This window comes from Sabethes cyaneus, chromosome 1 (genome assembly GCF_943734655.1).
Source record: "Sabethes cyaneus chromosome 1, idSabCyanKW18_F2, whole genome shotgun sequence".
Taxonomy (NCBI): domain Eukaryota; kingdom Metazoa; phylum Arthropoda; class Insecta; order Diptera; family Culicidae; genus Sabethes; species Sabethes cyaneus.
This window is the reverse complement of record NC_071353.1, coordinates 154469007-154487474: the sequence shown is the minus strand read 5'-3', so window position 1 is coordinate 154487474 and position 18468 is coordinate 154469007. Positions and strand designations below refer to the sequence as shown.

Here is an 18468-nt window from a genome sequence, read left to right as displayed (position 1 = left end):
TCGTCATCATTTAGTCGTCTTTTCTTCGTTTTTTGTCAACTTTTCATCATTTGTTGTCGTCGTTTCGCCGTTTTTTGTAGTTGTCTCTTCGTCATTTTTATTGTCAGTTTTTCGTCATTCTGCTTCTATTGCAGGACAACAAAAATGTTTCGCTATCGTCGTTTTTGGCATAGTTTGCTGCCCTTTTGACGGCTTTTAAAACTTTTTAGTTCTTTTTGTCCTTTTTGGTTTTGCGTCGCATTTTCATGTTCTTCATCAACTTTTCATCGTATTTTCGTCGTCTTCTCGTCACTTTTTCATTTTTTCATTGCATTTTATTCGTCTTTACGACGCCTCTTCGTTATGTTTTCTTCATATTTTAGACTTCTTTTCGTCCTTATTTCTGAAGGCTTAAATATTCACTAATTCATTTAATTCACTATTCATTAGAGTTAGTAAGCCCTCTTTACTATTCTGTTCGTTTCTTTCTCTCAGAAGAACTCTATGAGAAACAATCATATCGGCTCTTGAAGAATGAATTTATGTTTTTCGGTATATTAATAACTTCTATGCACAGTACTCATGAGTTTTATAACTGAAAGAAATTTACAACCTGTTCCGTGAAGTTTATGAAAACCTGTAAATGCGAGCACTTGATTCGTAGGCCCGTAGAAAATTCCCAAATCCGTATCTCTGGCATCACTGTGTCAGCTAGCAGCACATTGGCCGTCGTCGTCTGAAGTTCAAAATCTGCAGGAAGTTTCTTATGCTGCTGCTGGCAAACCCATCTTTATGGGACCCTGGCAGTAGTTACATAATTCACGACTAGTGCCGCTGCTGGAAAGCCATCAACATGCCAATATTTCCCCGGTATTTCAAATCCCGACTTGACTTCATCATTCAGACGTGTGTGTTAGTTTTCTTTTCGTTTCTTCCTGCCTTCGATAAAGCTATCTATACACAACAGCACGCATTTACGGTGATGTCAGTTCGGCTCGTTCGAACGCAATTTACTTTTATTTTCAAACAAACTGAAGGCGTTTACACGGGGGCTCCACGTCTAGGTTGGTTGGTTGGTTAATATTGTGCTCTACTTATTTTCGGGCCACCGGCCCGGCCCGCCCTTCTACTCGATGACAAGTTTTATTAGCATCGATTTGCTATCGCTATCGCTGCTCCCACTACTGCAGCTGAGCTGCCGTCCTGTCTGAGGTTTGGTGGTTTCATTCATAAATGTTTTATTTATTAGCCAATAACTGTAACCCTCCTCTCGGACGGACGGATCCCGGATTGGTTTGTGTGATTCGTGACTGAATTTTCAAGCAGGGGTAAACCAAAGCCAAAGCTCTACTAGTCGATTTGTATTTCAGTTTGGTTGGCTGTTAGCCTGCAGCTTAGATTTGCATGTTGGAGCGAAAAATTATTATGTTATTTGCAGTATGGAGCGGAATTCAATTATATCGTTTGTGTGAGGCAATAATATTCAAATTTGTTTGGTTTGTTTTATTATGTCTCTCCTCGCGGTACTTGACTTGTCGGTTACATGCGGTCTACTGGTAGATGGCGCCACTAAAACTAAACTTGCCTGAGATTGTTAGAATTTTGCAAACAAAATCGTAAAAGCTTGATGTCATTGTCTGCCGGATTGCCGTATCAAGATGTCATTGTGACAGATTACCAGGTTTTTGATGGTTTTTAGTAAGGCGACTTAATTTCATTTAATTGACAATTCAGAAGCAATGTTCATAAAACTTTATCATCAATAAGTGAAACTCATATTACAATCTGTCTATCGCATTGGTCTTTGCTCTCAGTCAAAAAAAGTGGGGGAGGATGCAGAGCACGGAGTTTCCAGTCAGAGCTGTAAATTCGGGCTGTCCGATAGATCGGTCCAATTTTCCTTCTTCGGTCTGTGTCTATTTATCTGTCCCGTCTATTTGTCTAATTTGTTCATCCTATCTGTCTGTCTGTCCTGTATATTCGTCCAGCCTGTATGTCCCGTTTGTCCGTTTTTTATATCTACCCTGCCTGTTTTGCCGGTCTGTTTGTTAGGCCTTTCCGTTAGGCCGGCTGTTCGCCCAGTCTGTGTTCGGCTTATCCATCCGGTATGACTCTCCGTCCTAATCGTACTGACTTACGCGACTTGTCCTGACTTTTTTGGCATCTTTCCGTTAATTTTTTGTCGTATTTTCAGCTTTTTGTCGATTTTTTATCGTATTTCGTTACATCGTATTTTAATCGCCATTCCGTTCTACTTTCGCCGTTCCATTGCTCTTCGCTCAATTGTATTTTTGCCATCTCTTCAGTATCTTGGTATTTTTCGTTGGCTTTACGTTGCATTTACGTCGACGTTTCGCCGTTTCTTCGTCATCGTTTTCGACTTGTCTTGTCGCTGACATCTCATTGTCGGTCCGCCATCGCACAATGGGCAAAAACGAGCTCTTAAATCCAAGAATTCGAAGCCGCTGGTTTGGAATCTTACAAGATACCTATTCTTATGTAAAAAAATGCAGGAAATCGATTGGTGATGGTTTCATTCTGCGCTATTTTACCCAAAAATCATGTTAAAAGCTAATTAAACAGTATAAAAACTTATTTGCTGCCCGTAAAACGAACTCAAACAGCCTCCAAATTTGGTCAAAACATCAGAGCAATCAAATTCCATCCATTTTATACTGTGCGAAATGCAAGAATAGTCCATTTTGTCCAAATCACCCCCGTATACATAGATAACCTAATTAAAGCGATTAAAACTAACGCAAAGGTAAAAACAGTCTTCAAAAACATGTGTAGTTTATCATACTGTATCACTTTGGAGAACAGTTAAAATCAATAAATTAATGTGATGCGGAGTTATTGTACATAATAGATTTTTAAGTGTACTTTTTAAATAAATCATTATATCTCGCAATTAGCAAAAGATAGATAGTTACTATATGCAGCAAAGTTGCTCATTTTAGTGTGTTCTATAATTTTTCTTAAGAAAAATTTTTTTTTGGACGTATTCAAAAAAACAAAAGTTTGTATCACCCTGATAGATGAATATAAGATCACCTTCATAGTTTGAAAAGATGCGCTGTATTTTATTGATAAGCTTCTTCAAAGATACCATCGTTGAAAAATTACGATTTTTTTACGCAATAGCAAACATGGCCCATTGTGCAACATTTCGGCGCATTTCTATCACCGTCTTTCGTTATATTTTTCAACTGTTTGCAGTCCTTTCATCATATTTTCATTGTGTTTTTGACGCCTTTTTGTAGTTTTCACGTTTTCACGTCATTTTTTTCCATTTTCATTCTTTTAATGTGTGTGTTTAGTGTTCGTTAGTTTTTGTCGTCTTCATTTTGTCTCTTTTTTGTGTCTTTGGGACGTTTCTTATCATCTTTTTTTGAAGTTTGGCCGCTTTTTGGCATCTTATGCTTGGCTTTTTAACGTTTTTGGTTGTTTTTAATGTTTGTTGTTTTTTTGTCAGTTCTAGTCGCTGTTTTAATTTGTTTGTCGTCTTTTGGTCAATTAGCTGCCTTCTATTCGTCATTTTTTCGTTGCGTTTCCGTCATATTTTTAACGTTTTCTCGTCATTTTTTCGTCCTTTTTTCACTTTTTAGCAGTCACTCAAAAAGACGACTAAAACAACAAAAAAACGCCGAAACAACATTGAAGGTTATGGTTCGGTTTGGCTGTTTGCTAGCTCGATACGACTTGATTACTACCCGGAGGCGAATTCTCCTCACCGTACTACGGGCAGCACCGAATTTTCTGGCCAAATCACGGTCCGACAGATCGGGATTCCTTTTGATGGTCTTCAAAATCTTACCACGCAGTTTCCGGTCGACAGTTTCACTCCAATAATTAGCTTGAGGCTTCCGAACCGTCGTCAATGGATTTTCCAAATAACTGCATATTTTTTTCCTTCTTTCGGCTTCCATGTTGTTTACAAAATGCAGTCGTTTTGCGGAATGTCAAAAATACATAGGTAACAAAATTCCCGACACGTGGGCACCAGGAACTTCAAATCCGTCCACCAAAAGCGCCAATATGAGCAATATGAGCAAAAGTCTGTTCCAATTCTAAATGAAGCAAGCTTTAGAAAGATGACAAAAAACGCCAAAGACCAAACCAGCAGAAAAGATGGCAAAAAACAGGAAAAATCCAAAAATATTAGGACGACAAGGCAGCAAAAATAAGTCTAAAACGACACTAAAAATACGAAGAAAAAGCAACAAAAAGATTACGGAAAGACGCCAACAGAGAAAGACAACTAGAAAAGAAGCGGAAAACAGCAAAACGACGAAAAATGTCAAAATAAAGCCAACAAAAAACGAAAATAACAAGAAGAAAGGACTAGAATAGCAAAAATATGACGAAAAGACGAAACAAAAATGCTAAAATGACAGCGAAAAAAAAACGAAACAAGCAGATAAGACGACGCAAAACCAACCAAAAGCGATAAAAGAACTATGAAATTATCATAAAACAGCAAAACAAAAAAAAATGAATACCGACATAGATATTGAAACAATACTAAAAATGATGGAAAAACAACAAAAATATAACAAAAAAGACGCGAAAAAGCGATTAAGAAACAACAAAAAGATGACGAAAAACCGATGAAAAGGTGCTGAAAACATGATGGAAATGTGACGAATAGACGATAAAGAAGTCTTCAAAACAGCGACGAGAAACGTTAAAAACAATTAAAACGCCATCAAAGACTATTAAAAACGTTTAAAAGAAACAACAAAACGATAGAAAAAACGCGGATAAACAATAGACGACGAATAGATGAGGAAAAGATAAATAATGGTGCGATTAAAAAGTTTTGGTTTTTAACTTTTTTCGCCTTACTGTTATCGTTTTTGTTGTCGTTTTGTCGATCTTTTCAGCATTTCCCTCGCTCTTTTTTGGTATCCCTTTAATGTTTTTTCGGCGTTTTTTTGTTGTTTTTGTCGTCTTTTTTAGTGTCTTTGATTGCTTCCCATGATATCTTTTTCGGTCGTTTTTAATCATCTTGTTTGGCGGTTCTCGTCGTTGTTTTGCCGGCTTTTTTACCGACTTTTTTGCCGACTTTTTGTCACTTTTCTGCCTGCTTATTTTCATCCTCCGTTCGTCACGTTTTTGAATCGACGCAGTTTTATCGTATTTTCGTCATTTTTTAACGCCTTCTAGTCGTTCTTTGTCTTCTAATCGTTTTCTGGTCATCATTTCACTCTTTTGCCTTCTTTTTCATCGTCTGTTTTCGTTTTTCTTTTTTTACCTTTTTGTCAACTTTTGTCGTATTTTTAGCATTCATTAGTAATTTTTTGTTGTTTTACGACTTCTTTTTTGTCTAATTTTTGGTGTCTTTAAGGGTATTTTTGTCGTTATTTTTAGCATTTTCATTGCTTGTCTAGTTATTTTTTAAATTTTCTTCTAGTGGTTCTTGTTGCTGTTTTGCCTTCTTTTCGTTGCTTTTTCAGCACTTATTCTTCGTCTTTTCGTTATTTTTTCATCACCGTTCCACCTTTTTTTCGCTTTTTTGCAGTTTTTTAACATTTTTTTTTCGTTTTTCTCTTTATTGTACCTTTCTATCTTTTTAGCTTTCGTTAACATGATAAACTATGTATTGTTAGTTTTTTTTCGGTGAAATCGAAAGAAATCATGTTTTTTGTCTTTTAGGCGGCCTTTTGTTGTTGTTTTTAGTGCTTCATCGCTTTTTGTTATATTACTTGTCTTTTGTCATGTTTTTGTTACTTCATTTCTGTCGTACTTCATTTCGTCATCTTTTCCTCGTTGTCGTTTCGTTGTGTTTTTGTCGTTTTGTCATGTTTTCAATGTTTTCTAGTCGTTTGATTGTTTTATCGTTTTTTGTCTGTTTTATCGTCTTTTTCTCTGTTTTTTGGGTTTTTTAACTTTTTTCTGGTTTTATCTTTTGTTCTACTTGACATCCTTTTCTTGTCTTTTTAGTGTTTGTTAGTAATTTTCGGTCACAATTTTCAATGCTTTCATCATTGTTTTGGCATCTTTGTTGTGTTTTTCAACATGTTCATGCGGTTTTTTTGTGGCGTTTTTATTAGCTTTGATAGGATTTTTATCGTTTTTGTCATCTACTTTGGTATTTCTCGATGCTCTTTTGACGTTTTCTTCATTGTCTTTTTATCACTTTTCCGTCATCTCGTCAATTTTTCGTCGTTATTTGATCGTCTTTCAGCTGCTTTTGTGGTCGTCTTATCGTCGTTTTTTTATTTTCGTTTCTTTGTATTTTCATCATTTCTTGCTTTCTTTTGATGGCATTTTTTGTTACATTATGAAATCTTTTTCGGCGTATGAAGCATTTCTCTTGGTATTTTCACCAACTTTGCTGGATCTTTGTCATTATATTAGTATCCTTTTATCACCTAATCGTCTTTTCGTCATATTTAGAGTTGTTTAAATGTCTTTGTTGTTGTTTTTTAATTTGTCTCGTTTGTCTGTTTTGTTATTATTTCATAGCTATTTTGTCGCTTTTTGTTGGGTCGCCTTAATTTTCGTTACATCTTCTCGTCGTTTTTTCTCGTTTTCTGCTATCCTTTCCTCGCATATTCACGTTTAATATCTTTCAGAATCTTTTTGCCGTTTTTGTTGTCTCTTTTTGGCGTTTTTGATTGTTTTTGACGTCGTTTTTATCGTTTTTGACGTTTCTCGATGCTGTCCTAAAGTCTTCTGTATTGTCGCTTTTCAGTCACATTTTCGGCACTTTTTCGTCGTGGCTTTGTCCTCTTTTTGCCGTTTTTTGTTGGTTTTTCTGGGTCGCTTTTTAGCGTCTTTTTTGCTGCGTTTTTTTTTGTGTCTCCATCACTTTTAGCGTTGCTTCAACATCTTTTCCGTTGTTCGTTTTTGTTTGTTTTTTTTCTGTTCTGTGGTTATTTCATAGCTCTTTCGTCGCCTTTTGGTTGGTTGCTCATCGTCTTTTTGTCTTCTTTCTTCGGTTTTCTTTCGCTGTCATTTACGTTATGTCTTTTCGTCGTTTCTTTTCTATTTTAGTCCTTTCTTGTTATTTTCGTTTTTTGCTGGCTTTTTTGGCCTTTTCCGTCGTTTTTTCAGCATCGTTTTCTGGCTTTTTTATTCCTCTGTTGGCGTCTTTTCGCCGTCTTTTTATCGCCTTTTTGCCATATTTTTAGCGTTGTTTTTGCTACATTTTCATCGTCTCGCCGCCATTTTTATGCTTGTCTTTTTCGTCATCTTTTTAATTGTCTTTTGCTGTTTCGATGTTACTTCTTAGCATTTTCGTCGCTTTTTTGTCGGAATTTGGTCTTCTTTTTTCTGTGTTTTTCGGCATAATTTTTTTTGGGTTTTCCTCGAATTTTCGTCATTTTTTTGTTGGTTTTTGCCTGACGGCTTTTGGCCTTTTTGCCGTTTTTCTGGCGGCTTTGTCGCTATATTGGAGCTTTTTGTCATCTTTTTATCATCTTTTCGCTGTCATTTCGTCCTTCCTTCATTGCTTTTTCGTCATTTTTTGCTGTCTTTTTGTCGTATTTATTTCTCTTTTTTGTCGTCTTTTTTAGTTTTTTGTTTTCACTTAATTGTTGAATTATATGTTACTTTTGACGGAGTTTCGACGGTCTTTTTGTCTTCTTTTTGGTATCTATTTCCGTTATTTTGTGACATTTTTGTCACGTCTTTTCGCATTTTTTTGTCATCTTCTATCTGTTGTGGGATCTTGTCTTCGTTTTATTATCGCTTATTTGTCGTAATATTTGTAATTTTTGTCACATTTTCGTCGTCCTTTCATCGCCTTCTCAACACTATTTCATCTTAAAGCCAGCCCAATTAGCTCCGGGGTACGATGCTGGCACAGAACAGAAGTGGAAGTCCGAACGATTCGGCGATCAAAACTGGTAACAGAGTCTTTTTTGCTTTTATTTTTCTTTTGGGAAAGTTTTCGCACAGAAGCGAATAACAGCAATATAAGCAGAACGCTCGCTACCAATCGCATAGCAGATTTCATATGCTTTCGTGTGCATTCGTAAGCGTTCGGGTGTTTTCGTCGAAAAAAGTGACTCGCCACCGCCAGGTTCGCTAGTATCTACAGAAAGTAGCATGTACGTGTTTGGATTTTAACTTCCACTTCTGTTCTGTGATGCTGGCCTAACAAGCCAGTCGTCGAATGTTCGAATCTCGACTGGGCGGTGCCGTTGTAAGGTTAATAGGATCTTTGCACTAGCCCCGTAATTTTCCTGTATTCTATTAACCGGCTGCGAAGTCTGTCGATAAAGAAGGGTCAAGTTCTTAAGGATGTTTATACCCATGGGTTTGCTTTTTTCATCGTAATCCGTTAAATTTTCGTAGTTTGTTCTTTCGTCTTTTTTCGCTGTGATCTCTCATGCTTCGTTTTTTATTTTTTGGTTATTAATTGTTCATCTTTAGCCTTTTCGTTTTCAGTCTTTCATTTTTCATTCAACGCCATTTATGCTCTGTCGCCCTTTCTTATTGACCTTTCGTCTTTTAGCCTATCGTTTTCGGCTTTTGCTTCTCGTTCAGGTATTGGGTACTTATAGGAGAATGAACCACTTCGACCAATAATAGAGATTGGTCGCATAGAGATACGCAGTCACGACGTAAACTCTTCTCTTTTGGAGAGTGAGGAAGTGTCTGATAAACGCGAAGAATGATAAACAGGATGAACTAAGCAATTTCGATATCTAGGCCAAAAATATATCGGGGTGTTTAACGATAGGTGGGGCTCGCACCCACGCTCTTTCGGTTGGTACCCGAATGTTTTACTAACTAAACTACTGCCGCACCCTTATATTAGGTAGTGTTATATCCAATTTTGTGGTATTCTCCCCTTTTCATCACCCCACGCACCACACACTCGCCTCGACGACGTTGATTATTTTTTATATGATTGCTTGAATGATTGAGTAAAACATTCGGGTACCAACCGAACCAACCAAATATAGTTTTGACTCATATGTCGAAATTTTCCAGTTCATCCAGTTTACCATCCTTCGCCCTTGTGTTCAATTTTGTTTTATTTTTGATTCAGTTTTATATTCGGCGTCACTTAATTGTATAAATGGAGTCATTTTTTATACTGAATTCGTCATTATTTTATTAGAGTTTAGAATTAGGTTGACAATAACCTATGCAGTTAGTGATTCCTGTGAGCAAAAGTGACCTCATTATCATTTTGGGCATTCCAGCGACGGCTGTAGCAACAAATCTGACAAATCCACTAATCATTCTCTTTTTTCTTGTTCTTACAGATCTTCGTTGTAAACCTAATCGATCGTGTTAATCGGAAAATTCACAAAATGTAAATCCTTCGTGAAATAGCGTTGTGCAGTGTAGTTTAATCAGTGGCCGAAGTGGCTGAATAAATTATACCTCTAGAGAAATAAATAGCTAGACCGTGCGTGTGCGTGTGTGTGGTTTATATCCCTGGTGCACATAAAAATAATTACTCCAACCTTCAATTGGCAATCACAGCGCAAAAAAAATGCTCCCCTTCCTATCCGACCACCACCAGCAGAAGCAGCAGCAGCAACACCAGTGCAGCACGGTGTGAGTTCCGCGTTAATGCCCGCGAAACGTAAGCGCAAGAAGCGATCTACACGCGAGCGTCCCCGGTGGTCCTTCCCTGACAGCGTCCACAATTCCTTCGGATTTTCAAAATGGACCGCCTACAGCGCGTAATATTTCTGCTGGGCTGGGTCCTGGTTCTGGGTCTGGTAGAAACTTCCAGCCCGCTAAGCTTGATTCAACAGCCGCTGCCCCAGCAGCAACCGCATCCACATCAACCGCTGCAGCACTCGAAGAATCCGGTGGTTCCGGAGCAAAACCCGGTGCTACCGTCCAAGATCGGTAGCCCCAGCGGGTTGATAATCGAAGATTCGCCGATCGCGCCCTCTTCACAGTACATCGTGCAGAAGGACGTGTGGAGCAGTGGAGGTGTTGCCGCCGGAGGCGGTGCAGGAGGTGCTAGCAACTATCACAACCATCACCATCAACAACAGTCAAACCATAATCTGTACCCCTCACGGCCAATATCATCCTCTAGTGATTCTTCCAGTAGTAGCGGTAGTAGTAGTAATCCTAGCGATGACCCCGTTCGATCCCCGCTGGTCCCCGATAGTAACGATACTTTCCGTTATCTTGTCCCAGGGGCCGGAGGTGTCGGAGCCGGCGGATCCGGCTTCAGCTGGACCTGGTTCTTCAGTGGCAACGAGTGGACACTGATGGAGTGCTTCTCGCTGCGCAGGACGCACCATCTGTACTATCAGATCGGCAACGGGTTGTTCTTGTTGGCCTTCCTGGCCCCGAACGCTCCCTTCGGGATGCTCTGGTTGCGCTGTGTCGTGATCGCCGGCTGCGTGCTGATGATCATCTGGGGCTGGCAGGTCGAGTGCACCGTCGATGCCGTCATCTGGGCCAGCCTGTTTCTGATCATCAACGCCATCTACGTGGGAGCGCTGCTGTGCAAACTGCGCCCGGTTAAGTTCGAGAAGGAGATCGAAGCGGTAAGTTGCTGTTGTTGTTGAGTTGAGATTTTATTAGGTACGGAAGTTTCCCACGTGAATGTTTTTTTTTGCGTTTCATTTCGAAAGTCTAACTCTGCTAAGTTCATACACATAAACAGTATCAAGGCTCAATCAATCAATTAAACGCAATTTTCTTGCCGTCAGCAAAACCGCTAACTTAGCCCGCATTCTCCGGATGAAGGCACCGTGGAACGGTGCTACGGGGCGCGGCGGTATGCGGAGATAGAGAGAAAATAATAAAAAATAAACCACACGTTCCACCTGGGCGCTGATCAAGGTTGGCAGACGGTTGATTATGTGCCGGTGCTTTTCCAGTCTTCGACGACTCCGACGACGACGGTGACGGCGACGGCGACGACAGGCTTTGCAATTAGATTCGCTTCCTTCGACTAAGTAAAGCAAGCGACCGCGATCCGATCGGAACCAGCACCAGTTAATCAATGAATGGCCACGCGCGAGCTCCACGCGCACGGCTGAACGGTTCCTCGTTCGGCTGTGTGTGCCGCGCGATAGAAGGAAGAATGAAATTACTATCCACCATTATTGGGCCACATAACGACCAGCGATGGTGATTATGAAGACGGTGATGACGACGACGACGACGGTGACGCTAATGGCACTGACCTATGCTAATATTGTTCGACTTGTGATGCCTACGGCCGAGCGATCGTTTCCTCTATGTGCCGGTGTGGAATGTGTCATCCGTTTGGGTTTGTTTTTTCAGTGTTGAGAATGTTTTCATTGAGAAACTGAACTATCTTTTACTTCTGATATTTGACGATATTAGAATAGACAATCGAGTCAATTGCTAATAGTTGTGTAACATCATTTTGAAGCTACTCACAGAGGTAGCTAAAACTTTATTGATAGCCATCATGCATTCATGCAAAATTCGACGACTGAAAATATTATGAAACTTAATCAAAAGTCTAAAATTACTGAAAACCAGTCTAAACCACTACAAATATTCAGAAATTGGTAGAAAAGCCAATTAATTGATACCCAAAATAACCAATCAGCATTTATAGCTAGAGACTCAAGTTCCTGCACAAGCGAAAATTTAAAATAATAGATAGAAACGTGCGATAGAAACAGGCTGTCTGTTGCCGGACGTCCCTACAGCAAGTGTAGTGATTTTACCACCACCGGATGTGTATTTTTTTTCGTAATTTCTACTTGCATCAGTCTCTGTACGTGGTCGAGACGTTAGCTCCTTTTTGGGAAGTGAGGATGCGTCTGGAGTAAAGAATGATAAAATTGGGTGAACAAAAGTATTTCGATGTATGCCAAAAAATATATTGAGTTGTCCAATGGCGAGTGGGACTCGCACCCACGCTCTTTCGTTTGCTGGCCGAAAGTTTTACTGACTAAACTACTGCCGCACTCTTATATTAGGTAAACTAATATCTCGTTTTATTCTCCCAAATCTGTCATCAGACATACACACCACACACCCGCCTCGGCGACCGCACCAGACACTTCCTTGCTTTCCTAAAACAGAGTTTAGCTCTTAACCGCGTCTGAGTCCAATACAAGTAAAAAAGAAAAAAAAAACACCCGCTGGTGATGGCCAGAGCGTTGTCCAGCAACAGACTACCTGTTTCTATCGCACTGACCGAGCAGATAACAATCTATCATGTCGGCGGCAGAAACAAAGAGTAACACTAGTTAACAAAATAAAACAAAAAGCGTGAACTCAGTAAGCTGAAGGTGACTTTTCATGTAAAATTGGCCGCTGAATCCGAAAATGTGGCCAGAAAAATTTAAAGTAGGATAGTTTTTGAGATATCCCGAGCAGGAGCGAAGAGCAAAATAATATAAAAACAATATCAAACTGTGTTATAATGGTATATTTTGTTATTGAATAGATACGGAGATACATTGATAACACATTTTGTTATTGAGTAGATATTTAAAACAGTGGTAAGATGAGTTTAATAACTGATTTTGTTATCATATCTTATTTTGGCCTTAAAATGACATTCGATATATTTCATACAATTTTTTTTATTGATTTTAGATTTTAGATTATAAATATTTTATAAAACGATTTTTTAATATCTCATATACTACTGCATTTGTTATTCAATACCTTAATAGTACTAAAATATGTTTGGGTTTGGTTTTTTTTCGGTGAGCAATGAAACAGTTTTAGATTTTCTGCGTTACGTGTTTCAGCCTACTATATTTCATTCAGCCATCTTCGGACGCCTATTTAGAGGTAGAATTACAGAATTACCTCACCGAAAAAAATCAACCAAACCCAAACATATAATTCAACGGTGATCCAAACATTCGAAATAAGTACTAAAATATGTTATTCTAAACTCTGAATACAGTCATGTTATTGCTTTGTTATTCAAATAACACAAGTAGTTATTCATTTGGCCTTTGAGGAGTAAAATTTTGATATTATTTTTTGTTATTTTACCAACTATGCCAAAACAAGACCAAATTTTGATATGAGTTATTCGATTTCCAATAACACATTTTGATATTATTTTGCTCTTCGCTCCTGCTCGGGATGCATTAAACTTGAAATTTTGCTTAAAGAAAGAAAGTACATGCACATAAACACAAATTTCTCCGGCTGCGGTGCTCCAATTTCAAATCTCTTTTTTCCATATTAAAGAGGAGAAAATCTGCTATCGATTAGTTGAACTTCATTTTCCTGTAAGAATAATAGTACTGTAGAATTTATTCACAACGAAACAAAAAAGAACGCATTTTTTTGGAATAATTTCAATTTTATCAAAGGTTTTAGACCAGATTACCGCATTTCAACAATTTCATTTCATGTGAGTGTGAGGCCGATAAAAAACAAAGAAATCGGGGTAAATAATAAAATTGAAAATTGATTGGTAAATAATAAAATTGAAAATTGGTTGAAAATTGCATGTTATGACCATTTTACTAAAACAGTAATATTTGCGCATTTGAACGTCACGCTCATGATCATGCTTGATTGAATTCTTAATAGTAAGAATTGTGAAAATAGTAAGAACAGTAAGAAAAATGAGCGTAACAAAGCATGAGTTTAAACGTGAAAATAATCCACAGAAACTCTGTTACGCCTGTGGAAACTATATTTTTACAACACCGGTTAATTTCACTGCTTCATTGCAAAATGCGTTTCCATTTGCGTGTCCATTTATATAGATCATGACAAGCAATTCGATAAATGTTATACCAATTGAGAAAATGCTTTTTAGTGTTTGGATATAGAGGGGCTATTCGAAGTTACTGTTTGGATGTAAAGGGGCTATTGGTGAACCCTATGATCCAGCTGAATGGCGTTTATTCATAGACAGCATTAAGCGGAGTTTGAAGACTGTATAGGATACCGCCTCTAGTTTCTGAAAATAAAAAATAGAAGTTGGCGCTAGTGTTTCATCATGCGTCATGTGTGAAAATAAACTTGAAACTGTCAAACTGTTTCCCTGTTGAATACAACAGATGTCGTTGCTTGGTAACGCATATTGTACATATTGAAAACAACCCAATTTTGCGTAACAAAAAAATTACTCAGCTTGGCAACAGCACTCTCTCTTTCATCTCTGTGTCTTTTGTGTTTACCGTTAAAGGCGGTATAACCTTTGACATTTGAACCAACAAATAGTTGATAAATATTGTTTTTGCGTCCATGTCACGAAATTTAATTTCTTTGTATTGAAATGTCGCAAAAATCTTCAGCTCCCGGCTCTCGCACGGTATCAAAATCACCTTCCTGGGCTCATGGAAGCATGGTAGTAGATAGTTAGATAGATAGATAGATAGATAGATAGATAGATAGATAGATAGATAGATAGATAGATAGATAGATAGATAGATAGATAGATAGATAGATAGATAGATAGATAGATAGATAGATAGATAGATAGATAGATAGATAGATAGATAGATAGATAGATAGATAGATAGATAGATAGATAGATAGATAGATAGATAGATAGATAGATAGATAGATAGATAGATAGATAGATAGATAGATAGATAGATAGATAGATAGATAGATAGATAGATAGATAGATAGATAGATAGATAGATAGATAGATAGATAGATAGATAGATAGATAGATAGATAGATAGATAGATAGATAGATAGATAGATAGATAGATAGATAGATAGATAGATAGATAGAGATAGAGATAGAGATAGAGATAGAGATAGAGATAGAGATAGAGATAGAGATAGAGATAGAGATAGAGATAGAGATAGAGATAGAGATAGAGATAGAGATAGAGATAGAGATAGAGATAGAGATAGAGATAGAGATAGAGATAGAGATAGAGATAGAGATAGAGATAGAGATAGAGATAGAGATAGAGATAGAGATAGAGATAGAGATAGAGATAGAGATAGAGATAGAGATAGAGATAGAGATAGAGATAGAGATAGAGATAGAGATAGAGATAGAGATAGAGATAGAGATAGAGATAGAGATAGAGATAGAGATAGAGATAGAGATAGAGATAGAGATAGAGATAGAGATAGAGATAGAGATAGAGATAGAGATAGAGATAGAGATAGAGATAGAGATAGAGATAGAGATAGAGATAGAGATAGAGATAGAGATAGAGATAGAGATAGAGATAGAGATAGAGATAGAGATAGAGATAGAGATAGAGATAGAGATAGAGATAGAGATAGAGATAGAGATAGAGATAGAGATAGAGATAGAGATAGAGATAGAGATAGAGATAGAGATAGAGATAGAGATAGAGATAGAGATAGAGATAGAGATAGAGATAGAGATAGAGATAGAGATAGAGATAGAGATAGAGATAGAGATAGAGATAGAGATAGAGATAGAGTGCGGCAGTAGTTTAGTCAGTAAAACATTCAAATCCAAATGTAAATTCGCATTTGAATTCAAGTCAAATTCAAACTCAAATTCGGACCCATATTTAGGTCAAATTTTGAACGAATTTGGTCTGATTGGTTCAGATTCGATCAGTCATAATTCAGGTCATAAAGATCAAAATTTGAATCCAAATTTAGGACAAATTTCAAGGAAAGGAAGGAAAATCTTACAATTAATTGAATTCTTCTTCTTCAGCAGCATAGAGCCGGGGTGGCTCGTGCTGTTTCAAGCACTCGTCTCCATTCAACTCGGTCTTGGGCCACTCGTCGCCAATTTCCTAGTCGTCTCAGAAGTCGCAAATCGCTTTCGACCTGGTCGAGCCATCGTGCACGTTGGGCCCCCCTGTTCCTGGTGCCGGTGGGGTTGTTGAAGAGGACCGTTTTCGTCGCACTGTCGTCCGGCATCCTTACGACGTGTCCGGCCCACCGTAGCCTGCTAACTTTCGCTAGATGTACGATGGGAATCTCCCCAAGCAGTGCCTGTAGCTCGTGATTCATACGCCTCCGCCACTCTCCGCTTTCAGTTTGTACTCCGCCAAATATCGTCCGCAGCACTTTCCGCTCAAACACGGCAAGGGCGCGTATGTCCTCCGTAAGCAGCGTCACGGCTTCAAGTCCATAAAGAACTACCGGTCTAATAATGGTTTTGTACATTGTTAGCTTCGTGCGGCGGCGTATGCTTCCTGATCGTAGCGTTTTACGAAGGGCAAAGTAGGCCCGATTTCCCGCTTGGATGCGCCGCTGGATCTCCTTACTAGTGTTGTTGTCCGCGGTCACCAGCGATCCCAAATACACGAACTCTTCTACCACTTCTAGTTCGTCGCCGTCAACGGTTACCGTCCGTGGGAGGCGCGCATTTGTTTCCTTTGAGCCTCTTCCTTTCATGTATTTGGTCTTCGACGCATTTATTTTTAGCCCAATTCTCCTAGACTCCGCTTTCAGTCTGGCGTAGATTGCCTCCGCCGTCGCAAAGTTCCTGGCTATGATATCGAAGTCATCTGCAAAGCCTAGAAGTTGGCTACTCTTGGTAAAAATCGTGCCTCTCGTTTCAATGCCCGCTCGTCGGATCACCCCCTCAAGAGCGATGTTGAACAGCATGCAGGATAGACCGTCACCTTGTCTCAACCCTCGTCGCGTCTCGAAGGGACTCGAGAGTGTCCCAGAGATGCGTACGAAACACATCACTCGATCCAATGTAGCTCTGATCAGTCGCGTCAGTTTGTCCGGAAAACCGTATTCGTGCATTATCTGCCATAGCTTGTCTCGATCGACTGTATCGTATGCTGCTTTGAAATCGATAAAGATGTGATGCGTGGGCACGTTGTACTCCCGACATTTCTGCAAGATCTGTCGGATAGTAAACATTTGGTCCGTAGTTGCGCGAGCCGCCATGAAACCCGCCTGATAATTCCCTACGAAACCTTGTGCTATCGGTGACAGCCGGCGTAACAGGATCTGGGAGAGTACCTTGTAGGCGGCGTTTACCAACGTAATACCACGATAGTTGCAGCAGTCTAGCCGATCACCCTTTTTGTAGATGGGACAAACCACTCCTTCCATCCATTCCTCCGGTAGCTTTTCCTCCTCCCAAATCCTCGAAATAACCCAGTGTAGAGCCTTTGCTAGCGTTTCCCCGCCATGTTTATAAAGCTCTGCCGGTATGCGGTCCTTCCCAGCGGCTTTATTGGTCTTCAGCAACCTGATTTCTCGTTTGACTTCTTGGAGATCAGGTGCTAGGACATCACTATCTTCCATGGGCGCTCCTAGGTTAATTTCCGTTCCGCCTCCTTCTGCGACTTCGCCATTGAGGTGTTCATCGAAGAACTGCTTCCACCTGTCGACCACCTCGCGCTCGTTTGTAATTAGATTCCCTCCCTCGTCCCTACACATGTCAGGTTTCGGTGTGTAGCCCTTCCGAGTTTGGTTCACCTTCTCATAAAACTTGCGCGTGTCATTAGCTCGGAATAGTTGTTCTAATTCTTCACGATCTCTGTCCTCCTTTTGGCGCTTTTTTCTCCTCAGGATCGTGGTCAACTGGTTCCTAGCTCGTCGGTACTTGGCCAGGTTCTCTCTAGTGGCAATACTTAGATAATTTTTCCAAGCGTTTTTTTTCTCCTCCACCGCTTGTTGGCATTCCCCATCAAACCAATCATTTTGTGTACTCCGAGGCTCAATACCTAGTGCCGCGGTTGCGGCCTCTCCGATGGCCGAGCGTATTCTGCCCCAACCGTCTTCGAGGTTTGAAGCACCTAACTCCTCGGAAGAAGGCAGTGCCTCATTCAGTACTCGCGCGTAGTTCTCGGCAGCTTGTGGGTTATCTAGCTGCCTGATGTTCAGCCGAGGAGGGCGGCTTTGACGTGTCCGGTATACGGTGGACAGCTTTGAGCGCACATGTACTGCTACTAGGTAATGGTCAGAATCAATATCCGCACCCCGACGGGAGCGTACGTTCGTGATGTTAGAGAAGAACCGGCCCTCTATGAGAACGTGGTCAATTTGGTTCATTGTACGTTGGTCAGGTGATCTCCAGGTGGCTTTGTGGATATCCTTGCGCGGGAAAAAGGTACTTCGGATCACCAGGCCTCGGGAAGCTGCGAAGTTTATACATCGTTGGCCGTTATCGTTTGTGTCGGTGTGCAGGCTATGGGGTCCTATCACCGGTCTATACATTTCTTCCCTACCGACCTGGGCGTTCATATCCCCGATGACGATCTTGATGTCCCGTGACGAGCAGCTGTCGTACGTAGCCTCCAGCCTCGCGTAGAACGCTTCTTTCTCATCGTCGGGTCTACCTTCGTGCGGGCAGTGCACGTTAATGATGCTATAATTGAAGAAACGGCCCTTTATCCTCAATACACACATTCTCTCGTTGATCGCCTTCCAATCTATCACGCGATCCTGCATTCCGCCCAGCACTACAAAGCCCGTTCCCAGTTCGTTGGTAGCGCCACCGCTCTGGTAAAACTGGGCCTTTCCGCCACGTATCTTCCATACCTTCTCTCCTTTGCGACAGATTTCCTGCAGAGCTACGATGCCGAGTTTGCGGGGTTCCAGCTGTTCAATCAGCACCCGCTCGCAACCTGCGAAATTTAGCGATCTGCAGTTCCAAGTCCCGAGTCTCCA

The 18468-nt window shown here is 40.0% G+C and overlaps 1 protein-coding gene across 4 annotated transcripts in view; it reads left to right on the top strand.

The window, feature by feature from the left end:
* Nucleotides 1-18468, top strand: part of LOC128732619 (uncharacterized) — a 201479-nt gene that overhangs the window by 37653 nt on the left and 145358 nt on the right. For 2 of the 4 annotated variants that reach the window (XM_053825907.1, XM_053825908.1), the window contains exon 2: nt 9207-10460. In XM_053825907.1, coding sequence (XP_053681882.1) covers nt 9615-10460 — 846 coding nt within the window. In that variant the 5' untranslated portion in view covers nt 9207-9614. The remainder of the gene's footprint in view (nt 1-9206; nt 10461-18468) is intronic. The other 2 variants (XM_053825910.1, XM_053825909.1) reach the window with 2 other exon arrangements.